This window comes from Cetorhinus maximus, chromosome 2 (assembly GCF_964194155.1).
Source record: "Cetorhinus maximus chromosome 2, sCetMax3.hap1.1, whole genome shotgun sequence".
NCBI classification, from domain to species: domain Eukaryota; kingdom Metazoa; phylum Chordata; class Chondrichthyes; order Lamniformes; family Cetorhinidae; genus Cetorhinus; species Cetorhinus maximus.
The window spans coordinates 153,827,922-153,850,260 of NC_135880.1; the positions used below are offsets into that span (position 1 = coordinate 153,827,922).

The window sequence follows — 22,339 nt, forward strand, 5'->3', positions numbered from 1 at the left end:
TCTTGGTTGTTGTGTTCAGTTTTTGCCTGCGGACAGAGCCAAGCTTCTGGCACCACAAGCAGCCTGTCTGTACAGGAGGGGAGGAAGGGAGGAAGAGCAATAGTAATAGGGGATTCTATGGTCAGGAAAACAGATAGGCGCTACTGTGGCCATCAATGTGACTGCAGGATGGTATGTTGCCTCCCTAGTGCCAGGGTCTGGGATGTCACTGAACGGCTGCAGGGCATCTTGAAGGGGGAGGGTGATAAAGCAGAGGTCATGGTACATGTTGGTACCAATGACATAGGTAGAAAGAGGGATGAGGTCTTGCATCAAGAATTCAGGGAGTTAGGCAGTGGACTAAAAAGCAAGACCTCTCGGGTTGTAATCTCTGGATTACTCCCAGTGCCGTGTGCTAGCGAGCACAGAAATAGGAGAATAGCGCAGATGAAGACGTGGCTTAAGAGTTGGTGCAGGAGGGAGGGTTTTAGATTCCTGGATCACTGGGACCGTTTCTGGGGAAGGTGGGACCTGCACAAGCGGGACGGTCTACATCTGAACCGGAGCCGGACTAACATCCTCGCGGGCGTGTATGCTAGTACTGTTGGGAGGAGTTTAAACTAATTCGGCAGGGGGAGGGGACACAGAATGTAGCAGAATAGGGACACATCATAATACAGTAAAATAATCAAGTCAGAGGGAGTACAGCTGCATTAAGCTTCAAGGGAGTAAGGCAAGGCTGGATGGCTTATACTTTAATGCCAGGAGTATTACAGGTAAAACGGGTGAGTTAAGGGTGAGAATTGACACGTGGAATTGTGATATAGTACCCATCACTGAGACGTGGTTGAGGGAAGGGCAGGATTGGCAGCTCAACATCCCGGGATATTGAATCTTCAGGCGAGACAGGGGAGGGGATAAAAGAGGAGGAGGCATTGCATTATTAGTTAAGGAGTCAGTTACTGCAGTAAAGAGAGATGATATCTTGGAGGGGGCATCGAAAGAAGCTTTGTGGATAGAGCTTAGGAATAAAAAAGGGGCAGCCACACTGTTGGTGTTTATTATAGACCCCCAGATAGTCAGCAGGAAATTGAGGAGCAAATATACGCATAATTTGCAGAGGTGTGTAAAAACAATAACAATAGGGTAATTATATTAGGTGATTTCAACTTTCCCAACATTAATTGGGATAGACATAGTGTTAAGGGCGTGAATGGAGTGGATTTCTTGAAATGTGTACAGGAGAACGTTTAAGGTCAATATGTAGAGGGTCCAACAAGGGACAGCGCAGTGCTGGACCTAATTCTGGGGAATGAAGCTGGACAGGTGGCCGAGGTGGTGGTGGGCGAGCATTTTAGTGATAGCAACCGCAACATGATACAGTTTAAGTTTGTTATGGACAAAGAAATTGACAAGTTGCAAAAAAATGTTTTGGATTGGGGGAGAGTGGATTTTAGTAAAATAAGGCAGGATCTGGCCAAGGTAGACTGGGAACAGTTACTTGTGGGGAAATCTACAGATGAACAGTGGGGGGTGTTCAAAAAGGAAATGGGGAGGGTACAGGCTCAACATGTTCCCTCTAGGGTGATAGGAAGGAGTAACAAGCCCAGAGAACCATGGATGACCAGAGATATTCAGGTTACGATGAGAAGGAAAAGAGAGGCTTTAAGCAGGCACAAGGGAAGCAAATCAGCAGAGGCATTAGTGGAGTACAGAAAGTGCAAGGTGGAGCTTAAGAAAGCAATTAGGAGAGCAAGGAGGGGATGTGAGAAAGCTCTGGCTGGTAAAAGTAGGGAAAATCCCAAGATATTCTAGAAGTATATCAATGGGAAGAGGATAACCAGGGAAAGAGTAGGGCCAATAAGGCAATCTATTGGTGGAGCCAGAGGACATCGCTAGAGTGTTGAATGAATACTTCATGCCCGTCTTCACCCAAGAGAATGAGGATGGAGGTATCGAAATCGGTGACAGAGGCTACAAGGTTCTTAAGCAAATTGATATAGGGAGTGACAAGGTATTGTAGGTGTTGGCAGGCTTAAAAGTGGACAAATCTCCAGGCCCAGATGATTTGTGTCCCAGACTGCTGAGGGAGGCAATGATCGCAGGGGCCCGGACCCGAATTTTTAATTCCTCTCTGGCCACAGGGGAGGTGCCAGAGGACTGGAGAACAGCTAATATGGTTCCGATATTTAAGAAGGGTTGTGGAGAGAAGCCAGGGAACTAAATGCCAGTGAGTCTCACGTCAGTGGTAGGGAAACTATTGAAGAAAATTCTGAAGGAGAGAATCTATCTCCACTTGGAGAGGCAAGGTTTGATCAGGAATAGTCAGCATGGCTTTGGCAGAGGGAGGTCATGCCCAACAAATTTGATTGAATTTTTTGAGGAGGTGACCAGGTGTGTGGATGAGGGTAGTGCAGTTGATGTAGTTTATATGGATTTCAGCAAAGCCTTTGCCAAGGTCTCACATGGGAGACTTATAAAGAAGGCAAATGCACATGGGATACAGGGTAATTTGATAAGGTGGATTCAAAATTGGCTTAGTTGTAGGAGGCAGAGGGTGATGAAAGAAGGATGCTTTAGTGAATGGAAGCCAGTGTCCAGTGGCGTACCACAGAGATCTGTGCTCAGTCCCCTATTATTTGTCATTTATATAAACGACATAGATGACTATTTAGGGGGTAGGATTAGTAAGTTTGCGGATGACACAGAGATAGGCCGGGTGGTTAACAGCGAGGCTGAGTGTCTTGGGCTACAGGAAGATATAGATGGATGGTCAAATGGGCAGATAAGTGGCAGATGGAATTTAACCCTGAAAAGTGTGAGGTTTTACACTTTGGAAGGAGTAATTTGACAAGGAAGTATCCAATGAACGACATGGGACTAGGAAGTTCTGAGGAACAAAGGGACCTTGGCGTGTGTCTCCATAGATCTCTGAAGGCAGAGGGGCATGTTAGTGGGGTGGTGAAAAAGGCATATGAGACACTTGCCTTTATTAATCGAGGCATAGATTACAAAAGTAGGGAGATCATGTTGGAGTTGTATAAAACCTTGGTGAGGCCACAGCTGGAGTACTGTGTGCAGTTCTGGTCGCCACTTTATAGGAAGGATGTGATTGCACTGGAGGGGGTGCAGAGGAGATTCACCAGGATGTTGGCTGGGATGAAACATTTAAGTTATGAAGAGAGGTTGGATAGACTTGGTTTGTTTTCGTTGGAGCAGAGAAGACTGAGGGGCGACCTGATCAAGGTGTACAAGATTATGAGGGACATGGACAGGGTGGATAGGGAGCAGCTGTTCCCCTTAGTTGAAGGGTCAGTCACAAGGGGGCATAAGTTCAAGGTGAGGGGCAGGAGGTTTCGGGGGGATTTGAGGAAAAACGTTTTCATCCAGAGGGTGGTGATGGTCTGGAATGCACTGCCTGGGAGACTGGTGGAAGTCTTTAAAAACTACCTGGATGAGCACTTGGCATGTCATAACATTCAAGGCTATGGGCCAAGTGCTGGTAAATGAGATTAGGTAGGTAGGTCAGGTGTTTCTCACCAGTCGGTGCAGACTCGATGGGCCGAAGGGCCTCTTCTGCACTGTGATTCTGAGAGAGCGGATAACAGAGAACACCATTTATTGGGGCTGATCGCGCATGTACTCTGCACGTGCACGCTGCACCCCAACCACAGTGGTCCATCTGAGGCCTCCAGCGGCTCCTGTCCACACTACTGGTGATCAGTCACCAGAAGATAGTACGGCTGCTCCCAACCCCCACCCCCAATGGCCACCTTGGACACATTCGGCGTCCATCACTTTCAATAACACACGGGTCTTAGCGCCCATGGCAAGGAGACGCAAGTAGGTGCGTTGCCGAGGCCAGCAGATGGCTCTTGGCCACGACACCTTGAGGCTCCCATTCCACCATCTCATTACCATCAATAAGACATGTGTTGGAGTTCTGAGTATGTGCCCAGCTGCCTCTCTTGCAGGTTGCACCCAGACTACTTAAATGCGACAAATACCAACATGTGCTGCGGGGAGAACCCATCTTCTCATCAACCACTAAGGTTGATGTAAACATGGTCACTATCTGTTTGCCCACCCAGCGTTTGCCCAATGCAGTAACGACACTAAGACGTGCTGGGGGGGGTGGTGCTCAAAGGCTAAGGCTACCTGCTGGGTTAAATGGCCAAGGCTGACATGGTACTCACCCTTCCAGAGCGCAACAAATCATTGAAGCGCTTGCGGCACTGGGTCCCTGTGTGATGGACAGCATTTGAAGCTGACCACCTCCACTACCTCCTGCCAGGCCCGCTTCGTGACGTGGGACAGCCCTCCTCCTCCCATCCTTGGGAAACAGAACCTCTCGACGTGCTGCCACCTCCTTGAGAATGGCAGCAAGGCAGGCATCAGAGAAACAAGAGCCTCTCGCTGGCCTACCCTGCAGCCTGCCCTCCTCTTCTGGCCTGCCCTCCTCTGGAGCCTGCTGTGCAGACCCCCTGCACCTGTCGCTGGCCTTGGTGAACAGCCTAAAGGAGGCTGCCTGGCCTTTCTTTATACAGACTACTGGTTTCCCATTGGAACCGGTGGTCTGTGCACGTCTGCTGCAAATTTGAAAATCCTGCTGTCCACGGGAGTGTGAAACACGCTGGGCAGGCCTTAATTGGCCCGCCCATGCAAAATGGCGGTACATCCCGCGTTGCCGGCGGCGATCGGCTCCGTGCCCGCCGGCGATTGGGTCAGGCCCGCCCGCCCGTCAGGCAGAAAATTCTGCCCTTCCAGTTTGTTGAGAGGGGAGTTGGGAGAAGGAGTTTTTCGTTTCTTCTTCCTCTTTTTCTCACTCCATAGAAATTTGTTCTTGTTCTACTACAGGGAAAGGAGCTAGATGTTTGGTGAGTATCTGGGAAGTGGGTAAGTTCTATTCTATCCCTAAGGTTTAAATTAGTACACAATTTGGCGGTAAAGTTAATAAAATATATAAGAAAGCTACATAAATAAGTGATTAATATAATTAAGTAATTATTTAAAACATGTTAAGGATGGCAGGACAGGTCGTGTGTCAAGGCTGCAGCATGTGGGCGTTCCTGGATAACATTGTGATCCAGGGCAAACCCGTCTGCAGTAAGTGTTTGCGGCTTAAGGAAGTTTGGCTCAGAGTCATTGAGCTGGAGGCTGAGCTGCAGACTCTGCGACACATCAGGGAGGGGGAAAGTTACCTGGATGCTTTATACCATGAGGCAGTCACACCACATAGGATCTTCTGATTTGGTCAGTGGCCAGGGACATGAGGGTGTGACTGCGAGTGAGGCAGGTAGGGGGCCCAGCAGGCAGGAGTGCAAGAGTGTGAGCCTCTGCAATTGTCCAACAGGTTTGAGGTTCTCTCAGCTTGTTTGGATGAGAGTGGGGTCTGCAGAGTGGATGAACAAACTGACCAAGGCACTATGGTACAGGAAGCCATCCAAGTGGGGGGAGCAAAAAGAAATGTAGTTGTAGTAGGGGACGGTATATTAAGGGGGATTGACATTGTTCTCTGTCGCAAAGAGTGAGTCCCGTTGGCTTTGTTGCCTGCCCATTGCCAGGATTTGGGACATTTGCTCAGGGCTGGAGAGGAACTTGCAGTTGGAGGGGTAGGATCCAGTGGTTGTGGTCCATATAGGTACCAACGACATGGGCAGAATGAGGAAGGAGGCTCTGCATAGTAAGTATGATGAGCTAGCACCAAATGAAGAAGCAGAACCTCAAAGAAAATAATTTCTGGATTATTACCTGAGCCATGTGCAAATTGACATAGGACAAATAAGATTAGAGAAATGAATGCGTGGCTCAAAGATGATGTGGGAGAAGTGGGTTCCGGTTTGTGGGGCACTGGCACCAGTATTGGGGAAAGTGGGTTTTGAACTGTTCGGATATTCTACACCTGAACTGTGCTGGGGCTGGTGTCCTCGTGAGCTGCCTAACTAGGGAAGTAGAGAGAATTTTAAACTGAACAGTGGGGGCAAGGGATCAAATTTGGGATAATGTGGTAAACCAAAGAGTAGAGACAAGGCAAGAGAGACAGGTATTAATATGGGAAATGATAAACAGACTGTGACAGGAAGGGACAGAGAGTACAAATCTGAGTAAATCAGCAGATAAGGCTAGACATTACAAAAATAATTAAGGAACAAAACTGAAGGCCCTGTATGTAAACACTCATAGTATTCAAAACAAAACAGATGAACTGATCGTCTAATAGAAATAAATAAGTACAATCTGATAGCCATTACAGAGGTATGGCTACAGGGATGACAGATTGGGACCTGAATTTTGAAGGGTATGTGACACTTAGGAAGGACAGGAAGTTAGGAAAAGGTGGAGGGGTGGGGTGGTGGGGGGGGTCCCTGTTAATTAGTGATGGTATGAGCACAATAGAGAGGGATGACCTAAGTTCCCGAAACCAGGATGTAGAAGCAGTTTGTGTTGAAGTGAGGAATGATAAAGGCAAGAAGTCACTTGTGTAAGTGGTGTACAAGCCCCCTAATTGTAACTACATAGTAGGACAGAGTATAAAAGAAGAGATAATGGGAGCTTGCCAGAAAGGTACAGCAATTATCATGGGGGATTTTAATCTACATATAGACTGGGAAAATCAGAGACAAAGGTTGCATAGATGAGGAATTCATAGAATGTTTTCAGGATAGTTTCTTAGAACAGCATGTTGTGGAGCCAACCAGAAAGCAGGCTATACTAGACCTGGTATTGAACAACAAGATAGGATTAATTGATGAACTCCAAGTGAAGGCACTCCCAGGTAGCAGCGATCATAATATGATTGAATTTTACATTCATTTTGAGGGAGAAACTCGTGCATTCAGCTAGTATTTTAAACTTAAATAAGGGCAATTATGAGATCATGAAAACAGAGCTAGCTGAAGTGAACTAGCAAATGAGGTTAAGGGATATATCGATAGAAGTTCAGTGGCAGACATTTAAAGGGATATTTCAGAATACACAGAATATATACATTCCAATGAGAAAGAAAACTTCCAAGGGGATGGTCCACCATCCGTGGTTAACTAAAAAAGTTAAAGACAGAATCAAACTTAAAGAAAAAACATAATTACACAAAGACAAGTGGCAGGTCAGAAGATTGGAAAGGATATAAATAACAGCAAAGAATAACAAAAAGATTAATAAGGAGGGAAAATTAGAGTACAAAAGAAAGCTAGAGAGAAATATTAAGACGGAGAGTGAGAGTTTCTATCGATATTTAAATAAGAAAAGAGTTAACAAAGTGAGTGTTGGCCCTGCAGAGAGTTCATCTGCAGAATTGATAATGGAAAGTAGGAAGATGGCGGATGAATTAAACCATACTAACATCTGTCATAGGGAAAATGTTAAAAGCTATTATTAAAGATGTTATAGCAAGGCATTTCGAAAAATTCAAGGCAATCAGGCCGAATCAACATGACTTTGTAAAAGAGAAATCACGTTTAACCAATTTATTGGAGTTAATTAAAGGAGTCACATGTGCTGTGGATAAAGGGGAACCGATGGCATTTAGATTTCCAGAAGGCATTTGATAAGCTGCCACATCAAAGGTTATTGCAGAAATAAAAGCTGATGATGTAAAGGGTAACATATTGGCATGGATAGAAGATTGACTAGCTAACAGCAAGCAGAGATTTGGCATAAATGGATCATTTTCTGGTTGGCAGGAAGTGATGAATGGTGTGCCACAGGGATCAGTGCTGGGGCCTCAATGTTTTACGATTTATATAAATGAATTGGATGAAGGGACCAAAGATATGGTTGCTAACCTTGCTGACGACAGAAAGATAGGTAGGAAAGTGAATTGTGAAGAGGATGCAAGGAGGCTAAAAAGTGACATAGATAGGTTAAGTGAGTGGGCAAAGATCTGGCAAATGCAGTATAATGTGTGAAAATTTGAAATCATTCATTTTGGCAGGAAGACTAAAAAAGAAGCTTTTTACCTAAATCACAGAATTTTAACGGCACAGAAGGAGGCCATTTGGCCCATCGTGTCTGTACCGGCTTTCCAAATGAGCATTATGACCGAGTGCCATTGCCCTGCCTTTTCCCCGTACCCCTGCACATTGTTTCTATTCAAAAATCGTCTAATGCCCTTTTGAATACCTCTATCGAACCTGCCTCTGCCACACTTGCAGTGCATTCCAGAGTCAAACTACTTGTGTTTTCTCTCATGTCACATTTGCTTCTTTTGCAAATCACTTTAAATTTGTGCCCTCTCATTCTTGATCCTTTTATGAGCTGGAACAGCGTCTCCCTATCTACTCTTGTCCAGCCCCTTCATGATTTTGAACATCTCTATCAAATCTCCTCTTAGCCTTCTTCCCTCCAAGGAGAACAGTCCCAACCTCTTCAATCTATCTTCATAGCTGAATTTCTCATCCCTGGAACCATTCTTGTAAACCTCTTCTGCAGTGTCTCCAATGTGTTCATAATGTGGCACCCAGAACTCTACACAATATTCCAGCTGAGGTCTAACGAGTGTCTTATATAAGTTCAGCATAACCTCCTTGCTGTTGTACTCTATGCCCCTATTAATAAAGGCCAGGACACTATATGCTTTATTAACTGCTCTCTCCACCTGTCTTACCACATTAAATGACCTATGCACATATACACCCTGGTTTTTCTGCCCCTGTACCCCTTTCAAAATTTCACCCATTATTATTATGATGATGTTCTTCTTACCAAAATGCATCACCTCACACTTCTCCACATCGAACTTCATCTACCACCTATTTGCCCACTCTGCCATTGTTCTGCCGAAGGGTCATGAGGACTCGAAACGTCAACTCTTTTCTTCTCTGCCGATGCTGCCAGACCTGCTGAGTTTTTCCAGGTAATTCTATTTTTGTTTTGGATTTCCAGCATTTGCAGTAGTTTTTTGTTTTTATCAAATTGTCTATGTCCTTTTGAAGTTTTACACTGTCCTCCTCGCAGTTTACAACACTCCCAAGCTTCGTATCATCGGCAAACTTTGAAATTGTCCCCTGCACACCAAAATCTAGATCATTAATATATATCAGGAAAAAGGAAGGGTCCCAATATCAACCCCTGGGGAACTCCACTACAAACCTTCCTCCAGCTCAAAAAATATTCATTGACCATTACTCTCTGCTTCCTATTTTTCAGCCCATTTTGTATCCACATTGCTACTGTCCCTTTTATTCCATGAGCAATAACTTTTCTCACAAGTCTGTTGTGTGGCACTGTGTCAAATGGCTTTTGAAAGTCCATCTACACAACATCAACAGCATTACCCTCATTGACCTTTTCTGTTACGTCTTCAAAAAACTCCAGCAAGTTAGTTAACACAATTTCCCCTTTAGAAATCCGTGCTGGCTTTTCCTTATCACCCATATTTTTTCATGTGATTACTAATTCTACCCCAAATAACTGTTTCTAGAATCTTGCCCATCACTGAAGTTAAGCTGGGTGGTCTGTAATTGCTGGCTTATCCTTACAACCTGTTTTGAACAAGGGCGTAACGTTTGCAATTCTCCAGTCCTCTGGCACCTCCCCTGAGTCTAGGGAAGGCTGAAAAATTATGGCCAGTGCCTCTGCAATTTCTATCCTCACTTCCTTCAATATTCTTGGATGCATCTCATCCGGTCCCAGTGCCTTGTCAACTTTAAGTACCAAAAGCCTTTTCAACACTTCCTCCTTGTCAATTTTGAACCCTTCTAGCGACAGAGTTTCCTCGACTGTCATCATGGCCTGGGGAGCACCTACCTCCTTGGTAAAGATGGATGCAAAGTATTCATTTAATACCTGAGCCATGGCCCCATGTGTAAATCCCCTTTTAGGTCCCTCATCGGCCTTACTCCTCCTTTTATCACCCTTTTACTATTTATATGCCTATGGAGACTTTGGAATTCCCCTTATGTTGGCCACCAGTCTTTTCTCAATCTCTGTTCACTTCTCTAATATGCTTTTCAACCTCCCCTCTGAATTTCTGTATTCCTCTTGGTTCTCAATTGTATTTTCTACCTGACACCTGTCATAAGCATACTTTTTCTTCTTTATCTTAATTTCTATCTCCTTTTTCGTCCAGGGAGCTCTGGATTTCTTTTCCCTACCTTTCCCTTTCGATGGAATATAGAACGATAGAAGAGCTACAGCACAGAAGGAGGCCATTTGGCACATCTTGTCCGTGCCAGCCCGGGGACAACCAGGTGCCCTTTCTAATCCCACCTTCCTGCACCCGGCCCATAGCCCTGCAGCTTACAGCAGTTAAGGTACAGATCCAGGTACTTTTTAAAAGTTTAGAGTTTCTGCCTCTGCCACCAACTTGGGCAGCGAATTCCAAACACCCACTACCCCCTGCGTAAACAAGTTCTTCCTCATGTCCCTTCTACACCTTCTGCCACTTATCTTGAATCTATGTCCCCTGGTTCTCGAAATCTCCACCAAGGGAAACAATTTTATCCTGTCCACTCTATCTATTCCCCTCATATACCTTGACTGTGCCCCCAACCAATTCTTTTTTGAAGGTAGCCCGTTGATCAGCTACAGTTTTTTCCACCAATCTTTCATTCCAGTCTATCTGGCCCAGCTCCGTTCTTGCCCCATCAAGGTCGGCTCTCGTCCAGTTAATTAATCTTACTCTGGATTGTTTTTCGTCCTTTTTTATCATCATCCTAAAATGTACAATACAATGATCACTGTCTCCTAAATGTTCCCCCACTGGCACATGGTCTACTTGGCCCACCTCATTTCCAAGAACCTGGTCCAACAGTGCATCTTTTCTTCTTGGATTCGACACATACCGTAGTCAAAAACTTTCCTGAACACAATCTAGGAACTTATGCCCTTCTCCACCCTTTACACCACCACTTAAAGTCCCCATTTATAATTACTCTGTAATGCTTGCATCTCTCTGAAATTTCCCTGCAGATTTGTTGTTCTATGTCCTTCTTACTAGTTGGCGGCCTATAGACTACACTGAGGAATGTAATTGCATGCATTTTGCTCCTTAGCTCTAGCCAAATTGATTCTGTCCTTGAACCCTCTAGGACATCCTCTTTCTCCAGCACTGCAATGCTCTCCTTAAACAATACTACCACCCCTCCTCCTTTCCTTCCTTCCCTATCTTTTCTGAACACCTTGTACCCAGGAATATTTAACACCCATTTCTGCCCTTCCTTGAGCCAGATCTCTATTATCGCCACAACATCATATGAATGCACGGAGTATATTAAATAAGATTGGGGAGTTACATGGCAATCTGCGCCTGTAACTCCCCAATCTTATTTACTATACTCCGTGCATTCACATACATGCATAGTAACCCAGATTTAGATTTTGTTAATTTCTCCCTCACCCTGACCCCGCCTATTAACTTACTATTCTCTATTCTTGTGTTATCTGTCTCTCAGTATTTTGTGCACCCTGACATTCCTCTCTAATATTCTCTCCTGTTTCGCACACTCCTGCCGAGTTAATTTAAAGCCCTTCCAATAGTATTGGAAAAGGAACTCCATCCCGGCTCTGTTCAGGTGCAATCTGTCCGGTTTGTACAGGTACCATCTTCCCAGAGCCAGTCTGAGTAACCAAAAAGTAATCAAAAGCCCTCCCTCCTGCACCATCTTTCCAGCCACGTATTCATCTGCCTCATCCTCCTATTTCTGTACTCACTGGCACATGACACTGGGAGTAATCCAGAGATTACTACGTCTGAGGTCCTGCTTGCTAATTTTCTACCCAGCTCCCTAAATTCTGGTTGCAGGACCACATCCCCCCTTCCTACCTATGTCATTGGTACCAATATGGATCACGACCTCTGGCTTGTTAACCCTCCCCAAAAGAATGTCCTGCAACCACTCTGTGACATCCTTGACATTGGCACCATGGAGGCAACACATCATCCGAGAGTCACATCTACGGCCACAGAAACACCTGTCTGTTCCCCTAACTAATGAATCCCCTATCACTATTGCTCTTCCTTTCTTCTTCCTCACCTCCTGTACAGCCAAGCCACTTGTGGTGCCACAAACTTGGCTCTGACTGCACTTGTCTGAAGAACCAACACCCTCTCCAGCTTCCAAAAAGGAAAACCGATTTGAGTGGAATCCCAGGGGACTCCTGCGCTACCCACCCACTTCTCTTAGACTGCCTGCTGGTCACCCATTCCCTCTCTGTCTCCAGGCCCTTAAGGTGCAGTGTGACCATCTCTCTAAACATGCTATCCACTTGGCTCTCAGCCTCACGGATGCGCCACAGTGACTCCAACTGCTTCTGGAGCTCTGTAACCTGGAGCTCAAGTTTCAGCAGCTGGTAGCACTTCCTGCACATGTGGTCGTCTAGGACACCAGTAGTGTCCATGACTTTGTATATATTAAAGGACCTGCATTTCGCTTGATTCAGCTGCCCTGCCATGACTTAACTCTACTCCCTTTCGATAACTTTATTCTACTTTGGAATATTTATATTACTTTATTATATTGGCCCTAGGTTTCCCTTATTCCTGGCACTTCTCAGTTAAATCCGAATATAACTACCCATTTAAAATTATGACACTTTTCTAATTTACTCACCAGATCGTACTTACCAAGGCCGCCACTCTTCTTCCTGAAGAAAGATAGAAAAGGGAAGGAGCGCCTCTTCCCCAAGCTCCCTCAGTCACCAAACTCCAACTTAAGCACTCTACTGCAGCCCAAATAAGCACTCCAGTGCAGACCAAGTCAGCACCATAAGATAGCCTACTTTTATGCTCTCTGAACCTAGCTTCTGAAAATCTGATTAAGCCAGCTATCTAATTAACTAGTTGCAGCTGCAAGCAGAGCCTGTTTTAGCCCTGATTTAAGGCTGGACTAAAACTCACCTTCTTTCAACCCTAACAGCAATTTTTAGTTAATTGATAAGTTAAAGAAAGACTGGACTTTAAATATAATTTAACCCTTAAACTCCCTCAGTCACCAAACTCCAACTTAAGCATTCTGCCCAAAACAACACTCCAGTGCAAACCTGGTGAGAGATTGCAGAGGTCTGAGATTCAGCGGATTCTGGGTGTCCTAGTGCATTAATCACAAATGGTTAGTATGCAGGTACAGCAGATAATTAGGAAAGCTAATAGAATGTTATCATTTATTGTAGGGGAATTGATTACAAAAGTAGGGAAGTTATGCTTCAGTTGTACACGATATTGGCGAGACTACATCTGGAGTATTGTGTACAGTACTGGTCTCCTTATTTAAAGAAAGATGTAAATGTGATAGAAGCAGTTGTTAGAAGGTTCACTAGACTAATGCCAGGAATGAGCGGTTGTCTTATGTGGAAATACTGGACAGGTTAGGCTTGTATCCACCGGAATTTAGAGGTTTGGGAGGCGACTTAATTGAAACCTTTAAGACCCCAAGGGGATATGGAGAGGAGTTTCCTCTTGTGGGAGAATCTAGACTAGGGTTCACTGTTTAAAAATAAGGGGCTGCTATTTTAGGACAGAGATGAAGACGAATGTTTTCTCTGAGGGTTGTAAGACTTCCTCAAAAGGTGGTGGAAGCAGAGTCTTTGAAAATTCATAAGGCACAGCTAGATAGATCCTTGATTAACAAGGGGGTGAAAGGTTATCGAGGGTAGGCTGGAATGTGGGGTTCAGGTTACATTCAGATCAGCCGTGATCTTATTGAATGGTGGAGCAGGCTTGAGTGGCTGAGTGGCCTACTCCTGCTCCGAATTCGTATGTTGGTGGATTGGGCAGACAAGTTGCAGATATCGTTCAATGCAGAGAAGTGTGAAGTGATTCATTTTGGCAGGAAAAATATGGTGAGACAATATAAAAGAAAGTGAGAGCCTCTAAAGGAGGTGCAGGAACAGAGGGATCTCGGTGTATACATACATTGCTCATTTAAGATGGCAGGGCATGTTGAGAGAGCAGTTAATAAAGCATGTAGTATCTTAGGCATTATTAATAGTGGCATTGAGTACAAGAGTAAGGAGGTCATGTTGAACTTGTGTAAGTCACTAGTTAGGCCTCATCTGGAGTGCTGTGTCCAGCTCTGGGTGTCATACTTGATGGATGTGAAAGCATTGGAGAGAGTACAGAGGAGATTCACGAGAATTATTCCAGGGATAAAGACTTGTAGCTATGAGAATAGATTGGAGAGGTTGGAACTGTTTTCCTTGGAGAAAAGAAGGCTGAGAGGAGACTTGATAGAGATATTCACGATCCTGAGGGGTATGGACAGGGTAAATAGTGAGAAACTGTTCCCATTCAAAAGAACATTAAGAACTAGTGGGCACAGATTCAAAATAATTAGCAAAAGGAGTAAATGTGATGTGAGGAAAAACTTTTTCACCCAGCGGGTGGTTGGAGTCTGGGACAAACTTCCTGAAAGGGTGGTGGAGGGAGGTTCAATCGAGGTATTCAAAAGGGAATTGGATTGCTACCTGAAAAGTGAGAATGTGCAAGGTTATGGGGATAAGGCAGGGGAGCGGCAGTAGGTGGAATGCTGTTTCAGAGACCCAGTACAGACTCGTTGGGCTGAATGGCCTCCTTCTGCACAGTAATGATACTGTGATTGAAACATACCAATTGTACACAAGGATTGGTGAAACAATAATGTGAATACTACACTCAGATAATGTTCGCTGGGAGATTATTGTACAGTGCATCTGATCTCTATCTTGCTGCATGCTAACTGCCTACAAGTCATGGGATTTATACATCACATCTTGTTGAGGTATATAATGATTGACAGTAGTTTAAACTATGCCCCTTAAAGGTAAATACACATCATAGCACAACAGTACTGAACATTGTTCAATCACCAGTGAAGATATGCACTTCTGACCTTATGATGGAGAGAAGCAGTTCAAGATGAGTGAGCCTAGGTGACCCTGAGGAACCCCTGCGTGATGTCTGGGGCTGTGATGCAGGGGATTATAATCCGAGTCACTTGTTGGGACAATCCTAAATCACGCGTACCTCTCGGATGATCCCTCTCAACTTTACATTGAGAAAGACAGATCCTATAGTTGTTAAATGGGACTGAAAGACTTTTCGTTCTCTCCCCAAATGAAAGGAGCGCACTGAGAGTAGTATCGTTCTCCATACAGCCTCTTTAAAAAGCTTCAGCCAGATTGTAGCATCCTGGATATTATTAGGGTTCAGGCATAACTCCTCAATGTATTTCCCTGCCAAACAGTGCACAGAGTCAGGTTCTTGAGTTAGCTATTCAGAAGACTATGTGAGATGATATAAATTCTAAACTATATAGATGTTATTAAAGAACCAAACATGCAATTCACAGTGAACTGAAAACAGTGAATTGCAATGTTAAATAGGTTCCAAGAAAAGAGAAAAAAATACAATCTTATTTCTAGCACAGAATCCAGTTTTTATATTGTTACAGTGAAATATTTTCAGTACCATGTTCATAAAGTACCATTTATCATAATCCCTGAGTGAAGATGACTCTGTCCCAGTTAAGGAGAGAATTATCATTGCCTTACTCTCGCAGCCATACCTTTACCTTGAGAGATGCTCAAGCGAGTTAAGCAAATCTAAAAATCCAATGTGCGCTTTGATTTTTAGTGTTCCTTTGAGGTTGCACAGTTAATTCCAATTACCACCCCTATATGTAAGAAATTAAGTTCAGCCCCTTTATGTTCCAAATATAGTTTAAAGACTGTGTTTTAAGATTATAACATGGTTGGGTTAGGTTGTAAAAATTCCAGTTGACTCTGGTCCAGGATTATCAGTATAAACTCATTTTATCAAATACTATATGCTATGATGCCCTGTCTGACAGTTTGCAAAAAAAAAGTGTTACTCTACAACTTTGGGAATGTATATTTGTTATCTATCTCTTATTGCTATAAGGAGAGACAAGTCCCGACATACAAAGTCCTGTGCTTAGGCAGCGTGAACTTCATTTTACCTTTTTTTTAAAAAAAAGAAATGAACGCTTTCATTTTCTTAAGCTTTCATTTACCAGAAAATATCTCTCTTAATCTTATAACCCCCTCACCTCCCCCATTATGGTCAGAACTTTTTTTACATGGATTCCTCCACAGTGATGATTGGCCTCCGACGACTTCCTTTGTGCTAGGTATGGTTCCAACCAGCTGAGAGTTTTCCACCTGATTTTTCTTGAGTTTCAATTTTACTAGCGCTCCTTGATGCCACACTGTGTCATATGCTGCCTTAATATCAAGGGTAATCACTCTCACCCCATATCTGGAATTGAGCACATTTGTCCATGTTTTAATCAAGGCTATAATGAGGTCTGGAGCCAGGTGCAACTGGTGGAACCCAAACTGAGTATTGGTGAGCAGGTTATTGCTCAGGTTATTGTTTTATTGCTTGATAACACTGTCAGTGACACCTTGAGGTAAGATGAGAGTGACAGTCATAGAATTCAAGACAGAATTTGACTGAATATGTCATCAAGAAACGCTAGCAAAATTGAAGCCATGGAGTCATAATGGCACGGAAGGAGGCCATTCAGCCCGTTTATTTCCTTCAAGTGCACATCAAATTTCCTTTTCAAATCATTGACCATCTCCACTTTCAGCACCCTCGTAGGCAAATTCTAGGTTCTTACCATTTGCTGCGTAAAAAAGCTCTTTCATCTCCCCCATATCTCTTGCACAAAACCTAAGTAAGTCAAGACGAATCTCGACCAGGATTGTAACACTGTCATTTGGTGATTATGCACCTGAAAAAAGTTGTCCCATGCAAGCTCTGATCACTTGCAAATTTCACAAAGAAGTCATTAGGTCCTTGATTTCCATAAATGACTGACCTGAAACCAATTTCAGGTGGACTCCTAACTAGTGTAGCATATGGCACATTTGCATATGCCACACCACTGAGTCCTGCTGTCGTGTCATCAGCTGGAGGGACTGCAGTCAGAAATTTTCTCAGTAAATAAAGGAAAGTCTGAACCCAGATCATCCTGATGAACTTCATGAAGTTTCTAGCTTTAAGTGATTATGAAGTAGCTATTTTTCACCTGGTAAGCAGACATCGTGCAATTAAACTTCTAGGCTACTATCCAAAATACAGATGAAAGAAAAAAATAAAAGGAAGACTTGGCAATTTGATTGTGGCTTTCACAACCTCCAGAACTATTTGAGATACTTAACAGCCAATGAAGTGCATCTTCAAGTGTAGTCACTGTTCTAATTTATGAAATGCAATTTGTGGACAAGCTCCCACAAATAGCGATGTACCGATGACCAGATAGCATTTATTTAGGTGTCGGTTGTGTGATAAATATTGGCTAAGGCATCAGGGAAAACTCCCTGCTCTTCTTCAAATAGTGACATGGGATCTTTTATGTCCATCTGAGAGGGCAGATGTAACTTCCAATCTCCGGTTGTATCATGGAGGGACCCACCCGAGAAGCACTATGGGATCCCTCGGAAGCCACGATGCAGGAATTGCCTGGGAAATTTGGACTATCGATGGGCAATTCCCTGTGTCTGGAACCCGCCAAAAAATTCTCCAACTTTTGAATTAGAATCGATGACATTGGAAGGGTCTGATGTATTTACCGCTTAAGTTACCCAGAAAAAGCTATAAGGATTAAAACCAGTTCTACCTCCTGGATAACTGTACTACTGAGCCCTGGCTCCCCATTGGACCCCACAATTCCCACTTGACCCCCTCAGTTACACCCCTGACACCCCTGGGGGGCGCCGACTAAAGGCCTGACCATCTGATTACATTCCAGACCTGACTATCCCCTCTCACATCATAACTACCACCCCTGCCCCAATTAAATCCCCTGATCCCCACCAACTCATCCTAACTCCTTGATTCAAATACAGCCCCAACCTGACTAGCCTACCGACCTGACTACTCCTTGACCTCCCCCCAACCGCCCCCCCCGGAATGACCCTACCTCTCCGCATTCTCTTATTTGTCACACTACCCTTTCGTCTACTTGGCTACGACCCAACCCCTCATGCACCCACCGGCCCCATGTCCCCTCACGTATCTGCCCCCCTCCATCTGCGCCTGCTCCCCCCCCCTGTCTGCGCTAGCTGGCCCGCCTGCCTCCTCCGTCTGCATGTGCCGGTCCACCTGCCCACCCCCCGTCTGCGCATGCCGGCCTGCCTGTACCCCCGCGTGTGCGCGCCAGCCTGCCTGCCCCCTGCACGTGTCTCTAAGGGAGGCGCAGAAACAGAAGGACGTTGGTGTATACGTACATTTGTCATTGAAGATGGCAGGGCATGTTGAGAGAGCTAATGGGAAGCAAAGCAAGGCCCGACCGGAGTTGCCTCCCCATGCCAGATTTACCGCTGTGCAGGCGGGAAAACATGTCATCCCAGAACACGTCTGGGCAAGTGTGACATGCAGAAGTCAGGACTTACCGTTAGGGCCTAGTTCAAATTGCGGACATCCAAGGAGCAGAAGATGCTGGAGATTTACAGTGCATCGCATGCTGGGTGGATTCTCTTGGACGTGGCTCTGCCAATAAGCAGCTTGCAGAAGGCGGGAGGTCTCCTTTGTTGTCTCGGGTTTACTTCGGAACGTCAGATTGGCAAGGGCGGGGACAGAAAGGTCCAGCTGTGAGTTGGAGAGGATGGTGTACCGAAGTGGTGTGGGGTGGGAGGGAGAGCAAGGCCTAGGCTTGACTGGGAGAGCCAAGTGTATTGGGAGGTTAAGATGGGGGTTGGCAGGGGGAGGAGGGGGGGTGGGGGATAGAGAATGAAGGTGTTGAGGGTTGAGGTCTGGAGGTGGGGGATGAAGTGTCGCAGTGGTGGGGGGTGAGGTTGGGAGGAGGGAGTATGGTGGGAGGACAGTGGAATGGGGGAGAATGCGGCAAGTGGGGAGATAGGTATAAGGGAGGAAGGTATAGGGAAGGAGTTCAGAGGGGGGGAAGGAGTCCAAAGAGAGGGAAGAATTTGGGGAGAGGAAGGAAGGAGTTCGGAGTGGGGAGTAAGGGTGGGATGTGCAGGTGAACGATGGGTCTGTGGAGCCAATGACTGCCTCCTGGGGAGCGAACTGAGGGTGGGCATGGTAGGAGGGAATGGTGAGTATGAGAGGAGGCAGAGTGAGACAGAAAGATGGGAGGGTGAAGGTGCGACGGTAGTGATAGAAGGGACTGTGAGGATAGTTGGTGGGGACTCGAGGCAGACATGGACCCTGGGGGTGGGAAGGAGGAGGTTGGAGATCAGTATGGATGGGGGTAGGATTCTCAGGAAAGTTGGGACTGTGCATGTTCACCTGGACATCCCTGGAAAGAAAAGGGTTCTGGATGGTAGGTGACAGTGAGGAGGTGGAAGCTGATGCCAGTGGGGGTCAACAGGGATGGGACAAAGGACATGGGTGGCTGGGGGAGAGGAAAGGACAGGGGAACTGAGCAGAAATATGACAATTACCATTTTTCTCAAATCGAAAGTGAGCGGAGCCTCATATTGGATGGGCGCAAGTGCTGCATGGGAGTGCAATCGGTGGTTAGGTGGAGATGCAGGTCAGCTCAGATGGAGACTTAAAGAGAACCCCAGCAAGCAGCATTGAAAATGCTCGGGACATTGAGATGCGTGTGATGGAGAAAGGCTCTGGGACGTGGGAGAGTGCTTGCATGAAGCTCCGATAGGCACTGCTGCATGCACACAACTTCTCCCTCCAGAAACACTCATGGTCCAGCTGGATGCAGCTCAGCTGCTAATGGTGAGGTTGGGGGTTGGTGGATGCAGGGGGAGGAACCACAAAGCTGCAAATGAAGCTGAAAGATGTCTCTTTGAATTTGTTTATGTTGATGGAAACAAAATTTCAAAGGAAATTTATTTAATTAGGGTTTAAGGTCACTATATTTTCCACTTCCGCAGTCATAAAATTAGTTGTAATTTCCTGTTTTAAGTAAACCAGTAGTGTGGGATTTGATGGAATCTTTCCTATTTATTAGCATTGGTTCTGGAGCAACTTGATGGTGAAATACACTGGAACACAAATGCACAGCAGTCGAGGGATGCAAGTTGACTTTGCTCCACATGTTTATATTTCAATATCAACTCTGTTGCCTAGGAGATGCTTTGAGTACAAATCCTACAAGAAAATTCAAGAGAGTTGTCACTTGTTCAGAGTGAACAGGCTGTGGCCTGGGAACAGCAGGAAGAAAAACAATGCCTCGGCTTTTGAAACAAATGCCAAAAAATTATTATTTTCTTTATTTTTCAGGGCTGCAGAAACGTGGACTATTCTGGTACACATCAGCTGTTGACACTTATGAGTTTTGCTTTGGGAGATTGACTCTAAGATTCATCTAAAACCCTGGCTAATACCTCTGTTTCCAGAGAGCTTTTGTCACACTGTGCTCTGCTTTGATGGGAAATAAATTGAATAGCAGTTTGTGAAGAGCTGGCTTTGTTATTCAAGTCTGACTGAGTTAAAATGAAACATTCCTGGAAACATTCTGCATTCCTTCTGCATCTATTCTTTTGGGGATATATTGCACCTTCCTTTGTCCAGGTGAATCATGGCATAAAAGTTCCCAAGGGTCAGTCTGTGTTTCTTTCCGAGGAGGACCTACAGTTCAACATTCCAAAGGAGAAGGACAGCTGCAAAGTGGAGGTGGTCATGAATGAGCCAATCACTCAACGAGTTGGGAAGCTTACCCCCCAGGTGAGATATATCAACAACTGAACATTTCTTTCCAATGAAATATCATTGTAGCCCTGTGTAAGATGGGGAATTTTGTTCGTCAAACGATATAGCTCACAGGAAGCACTCCAGTAGTCTGCTAAATTTTTCATTTTTCCAAAAATTTCTGAATGCAAAATATGAGCTTATTTGGACAAAGGTCAAACTTTGAATTGATTTTAAATTGGGCAATTCAAAAAGCATGTTTACATAGAAAATTGTTTCAAAGGTTGAGAGTAGCAAAATTCGCAAGCATTTATGCATGCAATTTCCACAAGGCTTCTTCTGATTAACTTTTATAATTTCAGTGCAAGATTGGCAGAAACCCTGGTACAACAGTGAAAATGGAAATTTCCACCAAACACACTGCTTGAAATCTGGGGACTTTGATAGAAATTCTATCTCTTCTATGCATGTACTGCATTCCTGACTCTGCTACTTTTGCATAGGTACTATTTTATAGTGCTTTGGGCACCCAAATAGGTGCTCAAAGGAATGTAGTCCAAGTGCATTGTGTTTGTATGTGAATTTCTACCTTTGAGTGCATTTTGTGAATTCATGCCATTTTGGAAATATTGTGAAATGATTGCATATTTCCAGATTTAATGAAACTCTGGCTGTCGTGACAAGAACACAACTTTTGATTATATATGCTTGTTTAATGATTTCAACTAATTGGATCTAGTCTTATACATCAGGCTGCATTTTTTTCATTTCTCTTATCGTCTCTCTGGATAACATTGTCCCATTTAGTTCCAATTTGTGCCAAATGATGAGCAATTTTGTGCTCTGGACCCCCACCATTAAAAGCTGGACCAGAACTGTTCAAACTTATTTCATACAGGTCCCTTACAGATGATAAAGATTTTTGTCTCATATTGAGTCAGAGAGGTATTTCCGCCACAGGAGGCCTTTTGGCTCATCGAATCCATGCCAAGTCCCCGCAGAACAATCAGTCAATCCCACTCCCCCGCTCACTCTCTGTAGCCCTGTAAATTGTTACAATCCCTTTAGAGATGAATAACTTTTTAAAAGAGATTTGAATTTCCAGTGACCGACTCAAAGGAATTACACAATAAGATTTCAAGTTTTAAGACATTTATGGTACCAAAGGGGGAGAGGGTTCCTCTGGAGAGACCAGCAAGAGTCGTGACTAGTGCACCATGGGTGGCTCAGCTGTGCATGGATGCAGGAGAAAAGATAAGACCAATAGTGGCAGGGGTTTCTATAGTTAGGGGAACAGACAAGCACTTCTGTGGTCCAAATGTGATCCCAGGATGGTATGCTGCTTCCCTAGTCATGGATATCACAGAGTGGCTTCAGAACATTCTGAAGGGTGAGAGTGTACAGCCAGAGGTCATGGTTCATATTGGTACCAACGATATAGGTAGAAAAAGGGATGAGGTCCTGCAGGCTAAGTTCAGAGAGTTAAGAAAGAGATTAGCAAGCAGGACCTCCAAAGGTAGTAATCTCCCGATTACTTCCAAAGCCACGTGCTAATGAATATGGAAGTAGGAGAATACACCAGATGAATGCATGGCTGGAGAGATGGTGCAGGAAGGAGGGCTTCAGATTTCTGTGGCATTGGGACTGGTCCTGGGGAAAGTGGGATCTGGACAAGCTGGAAGGTCTACACCTCAATAGGACTGGGACCAATGTCCTTGAAGGGAGATTTGCTAGTGTTGCTGAGGAGGGTTTAAAATAGGCTGGCAGGGGAATGGGAATCTAAGGGCAGATTTAGATAGGACA

At 44.7% G+C, this 22,339-nt stretch overlaps 1 protein-coding gene across 3 annotated transcripts in view; it reads left to right on the forward strand.

The window, feature by feature from the left end:
* The window catches only part of frem1a (Fras1 related extracellular matrix 1a), a 429,561-nt gene that overhangs the window by 15,011 nt on the left and 392,211 nt on the right, over window positions 1-22,339 (forward strand). For all 3 annotated transcript variants that reach the window (XM_078570514.1, XM_078570515.1, XM_078570516.1), the window contains exon 2: window positions 20,129-20,572. In XM_078570514.1, the coding sequence (XP_078426640.1) occupies window positions 20,342-20,572 (231 nt within the window). In that variant the 5' untranslated portion in view covers window positions 20,129-20,341. The remainder of the gene's footprint in view (window positions 1-20,128; window positions 20,573-22,339) is intronic.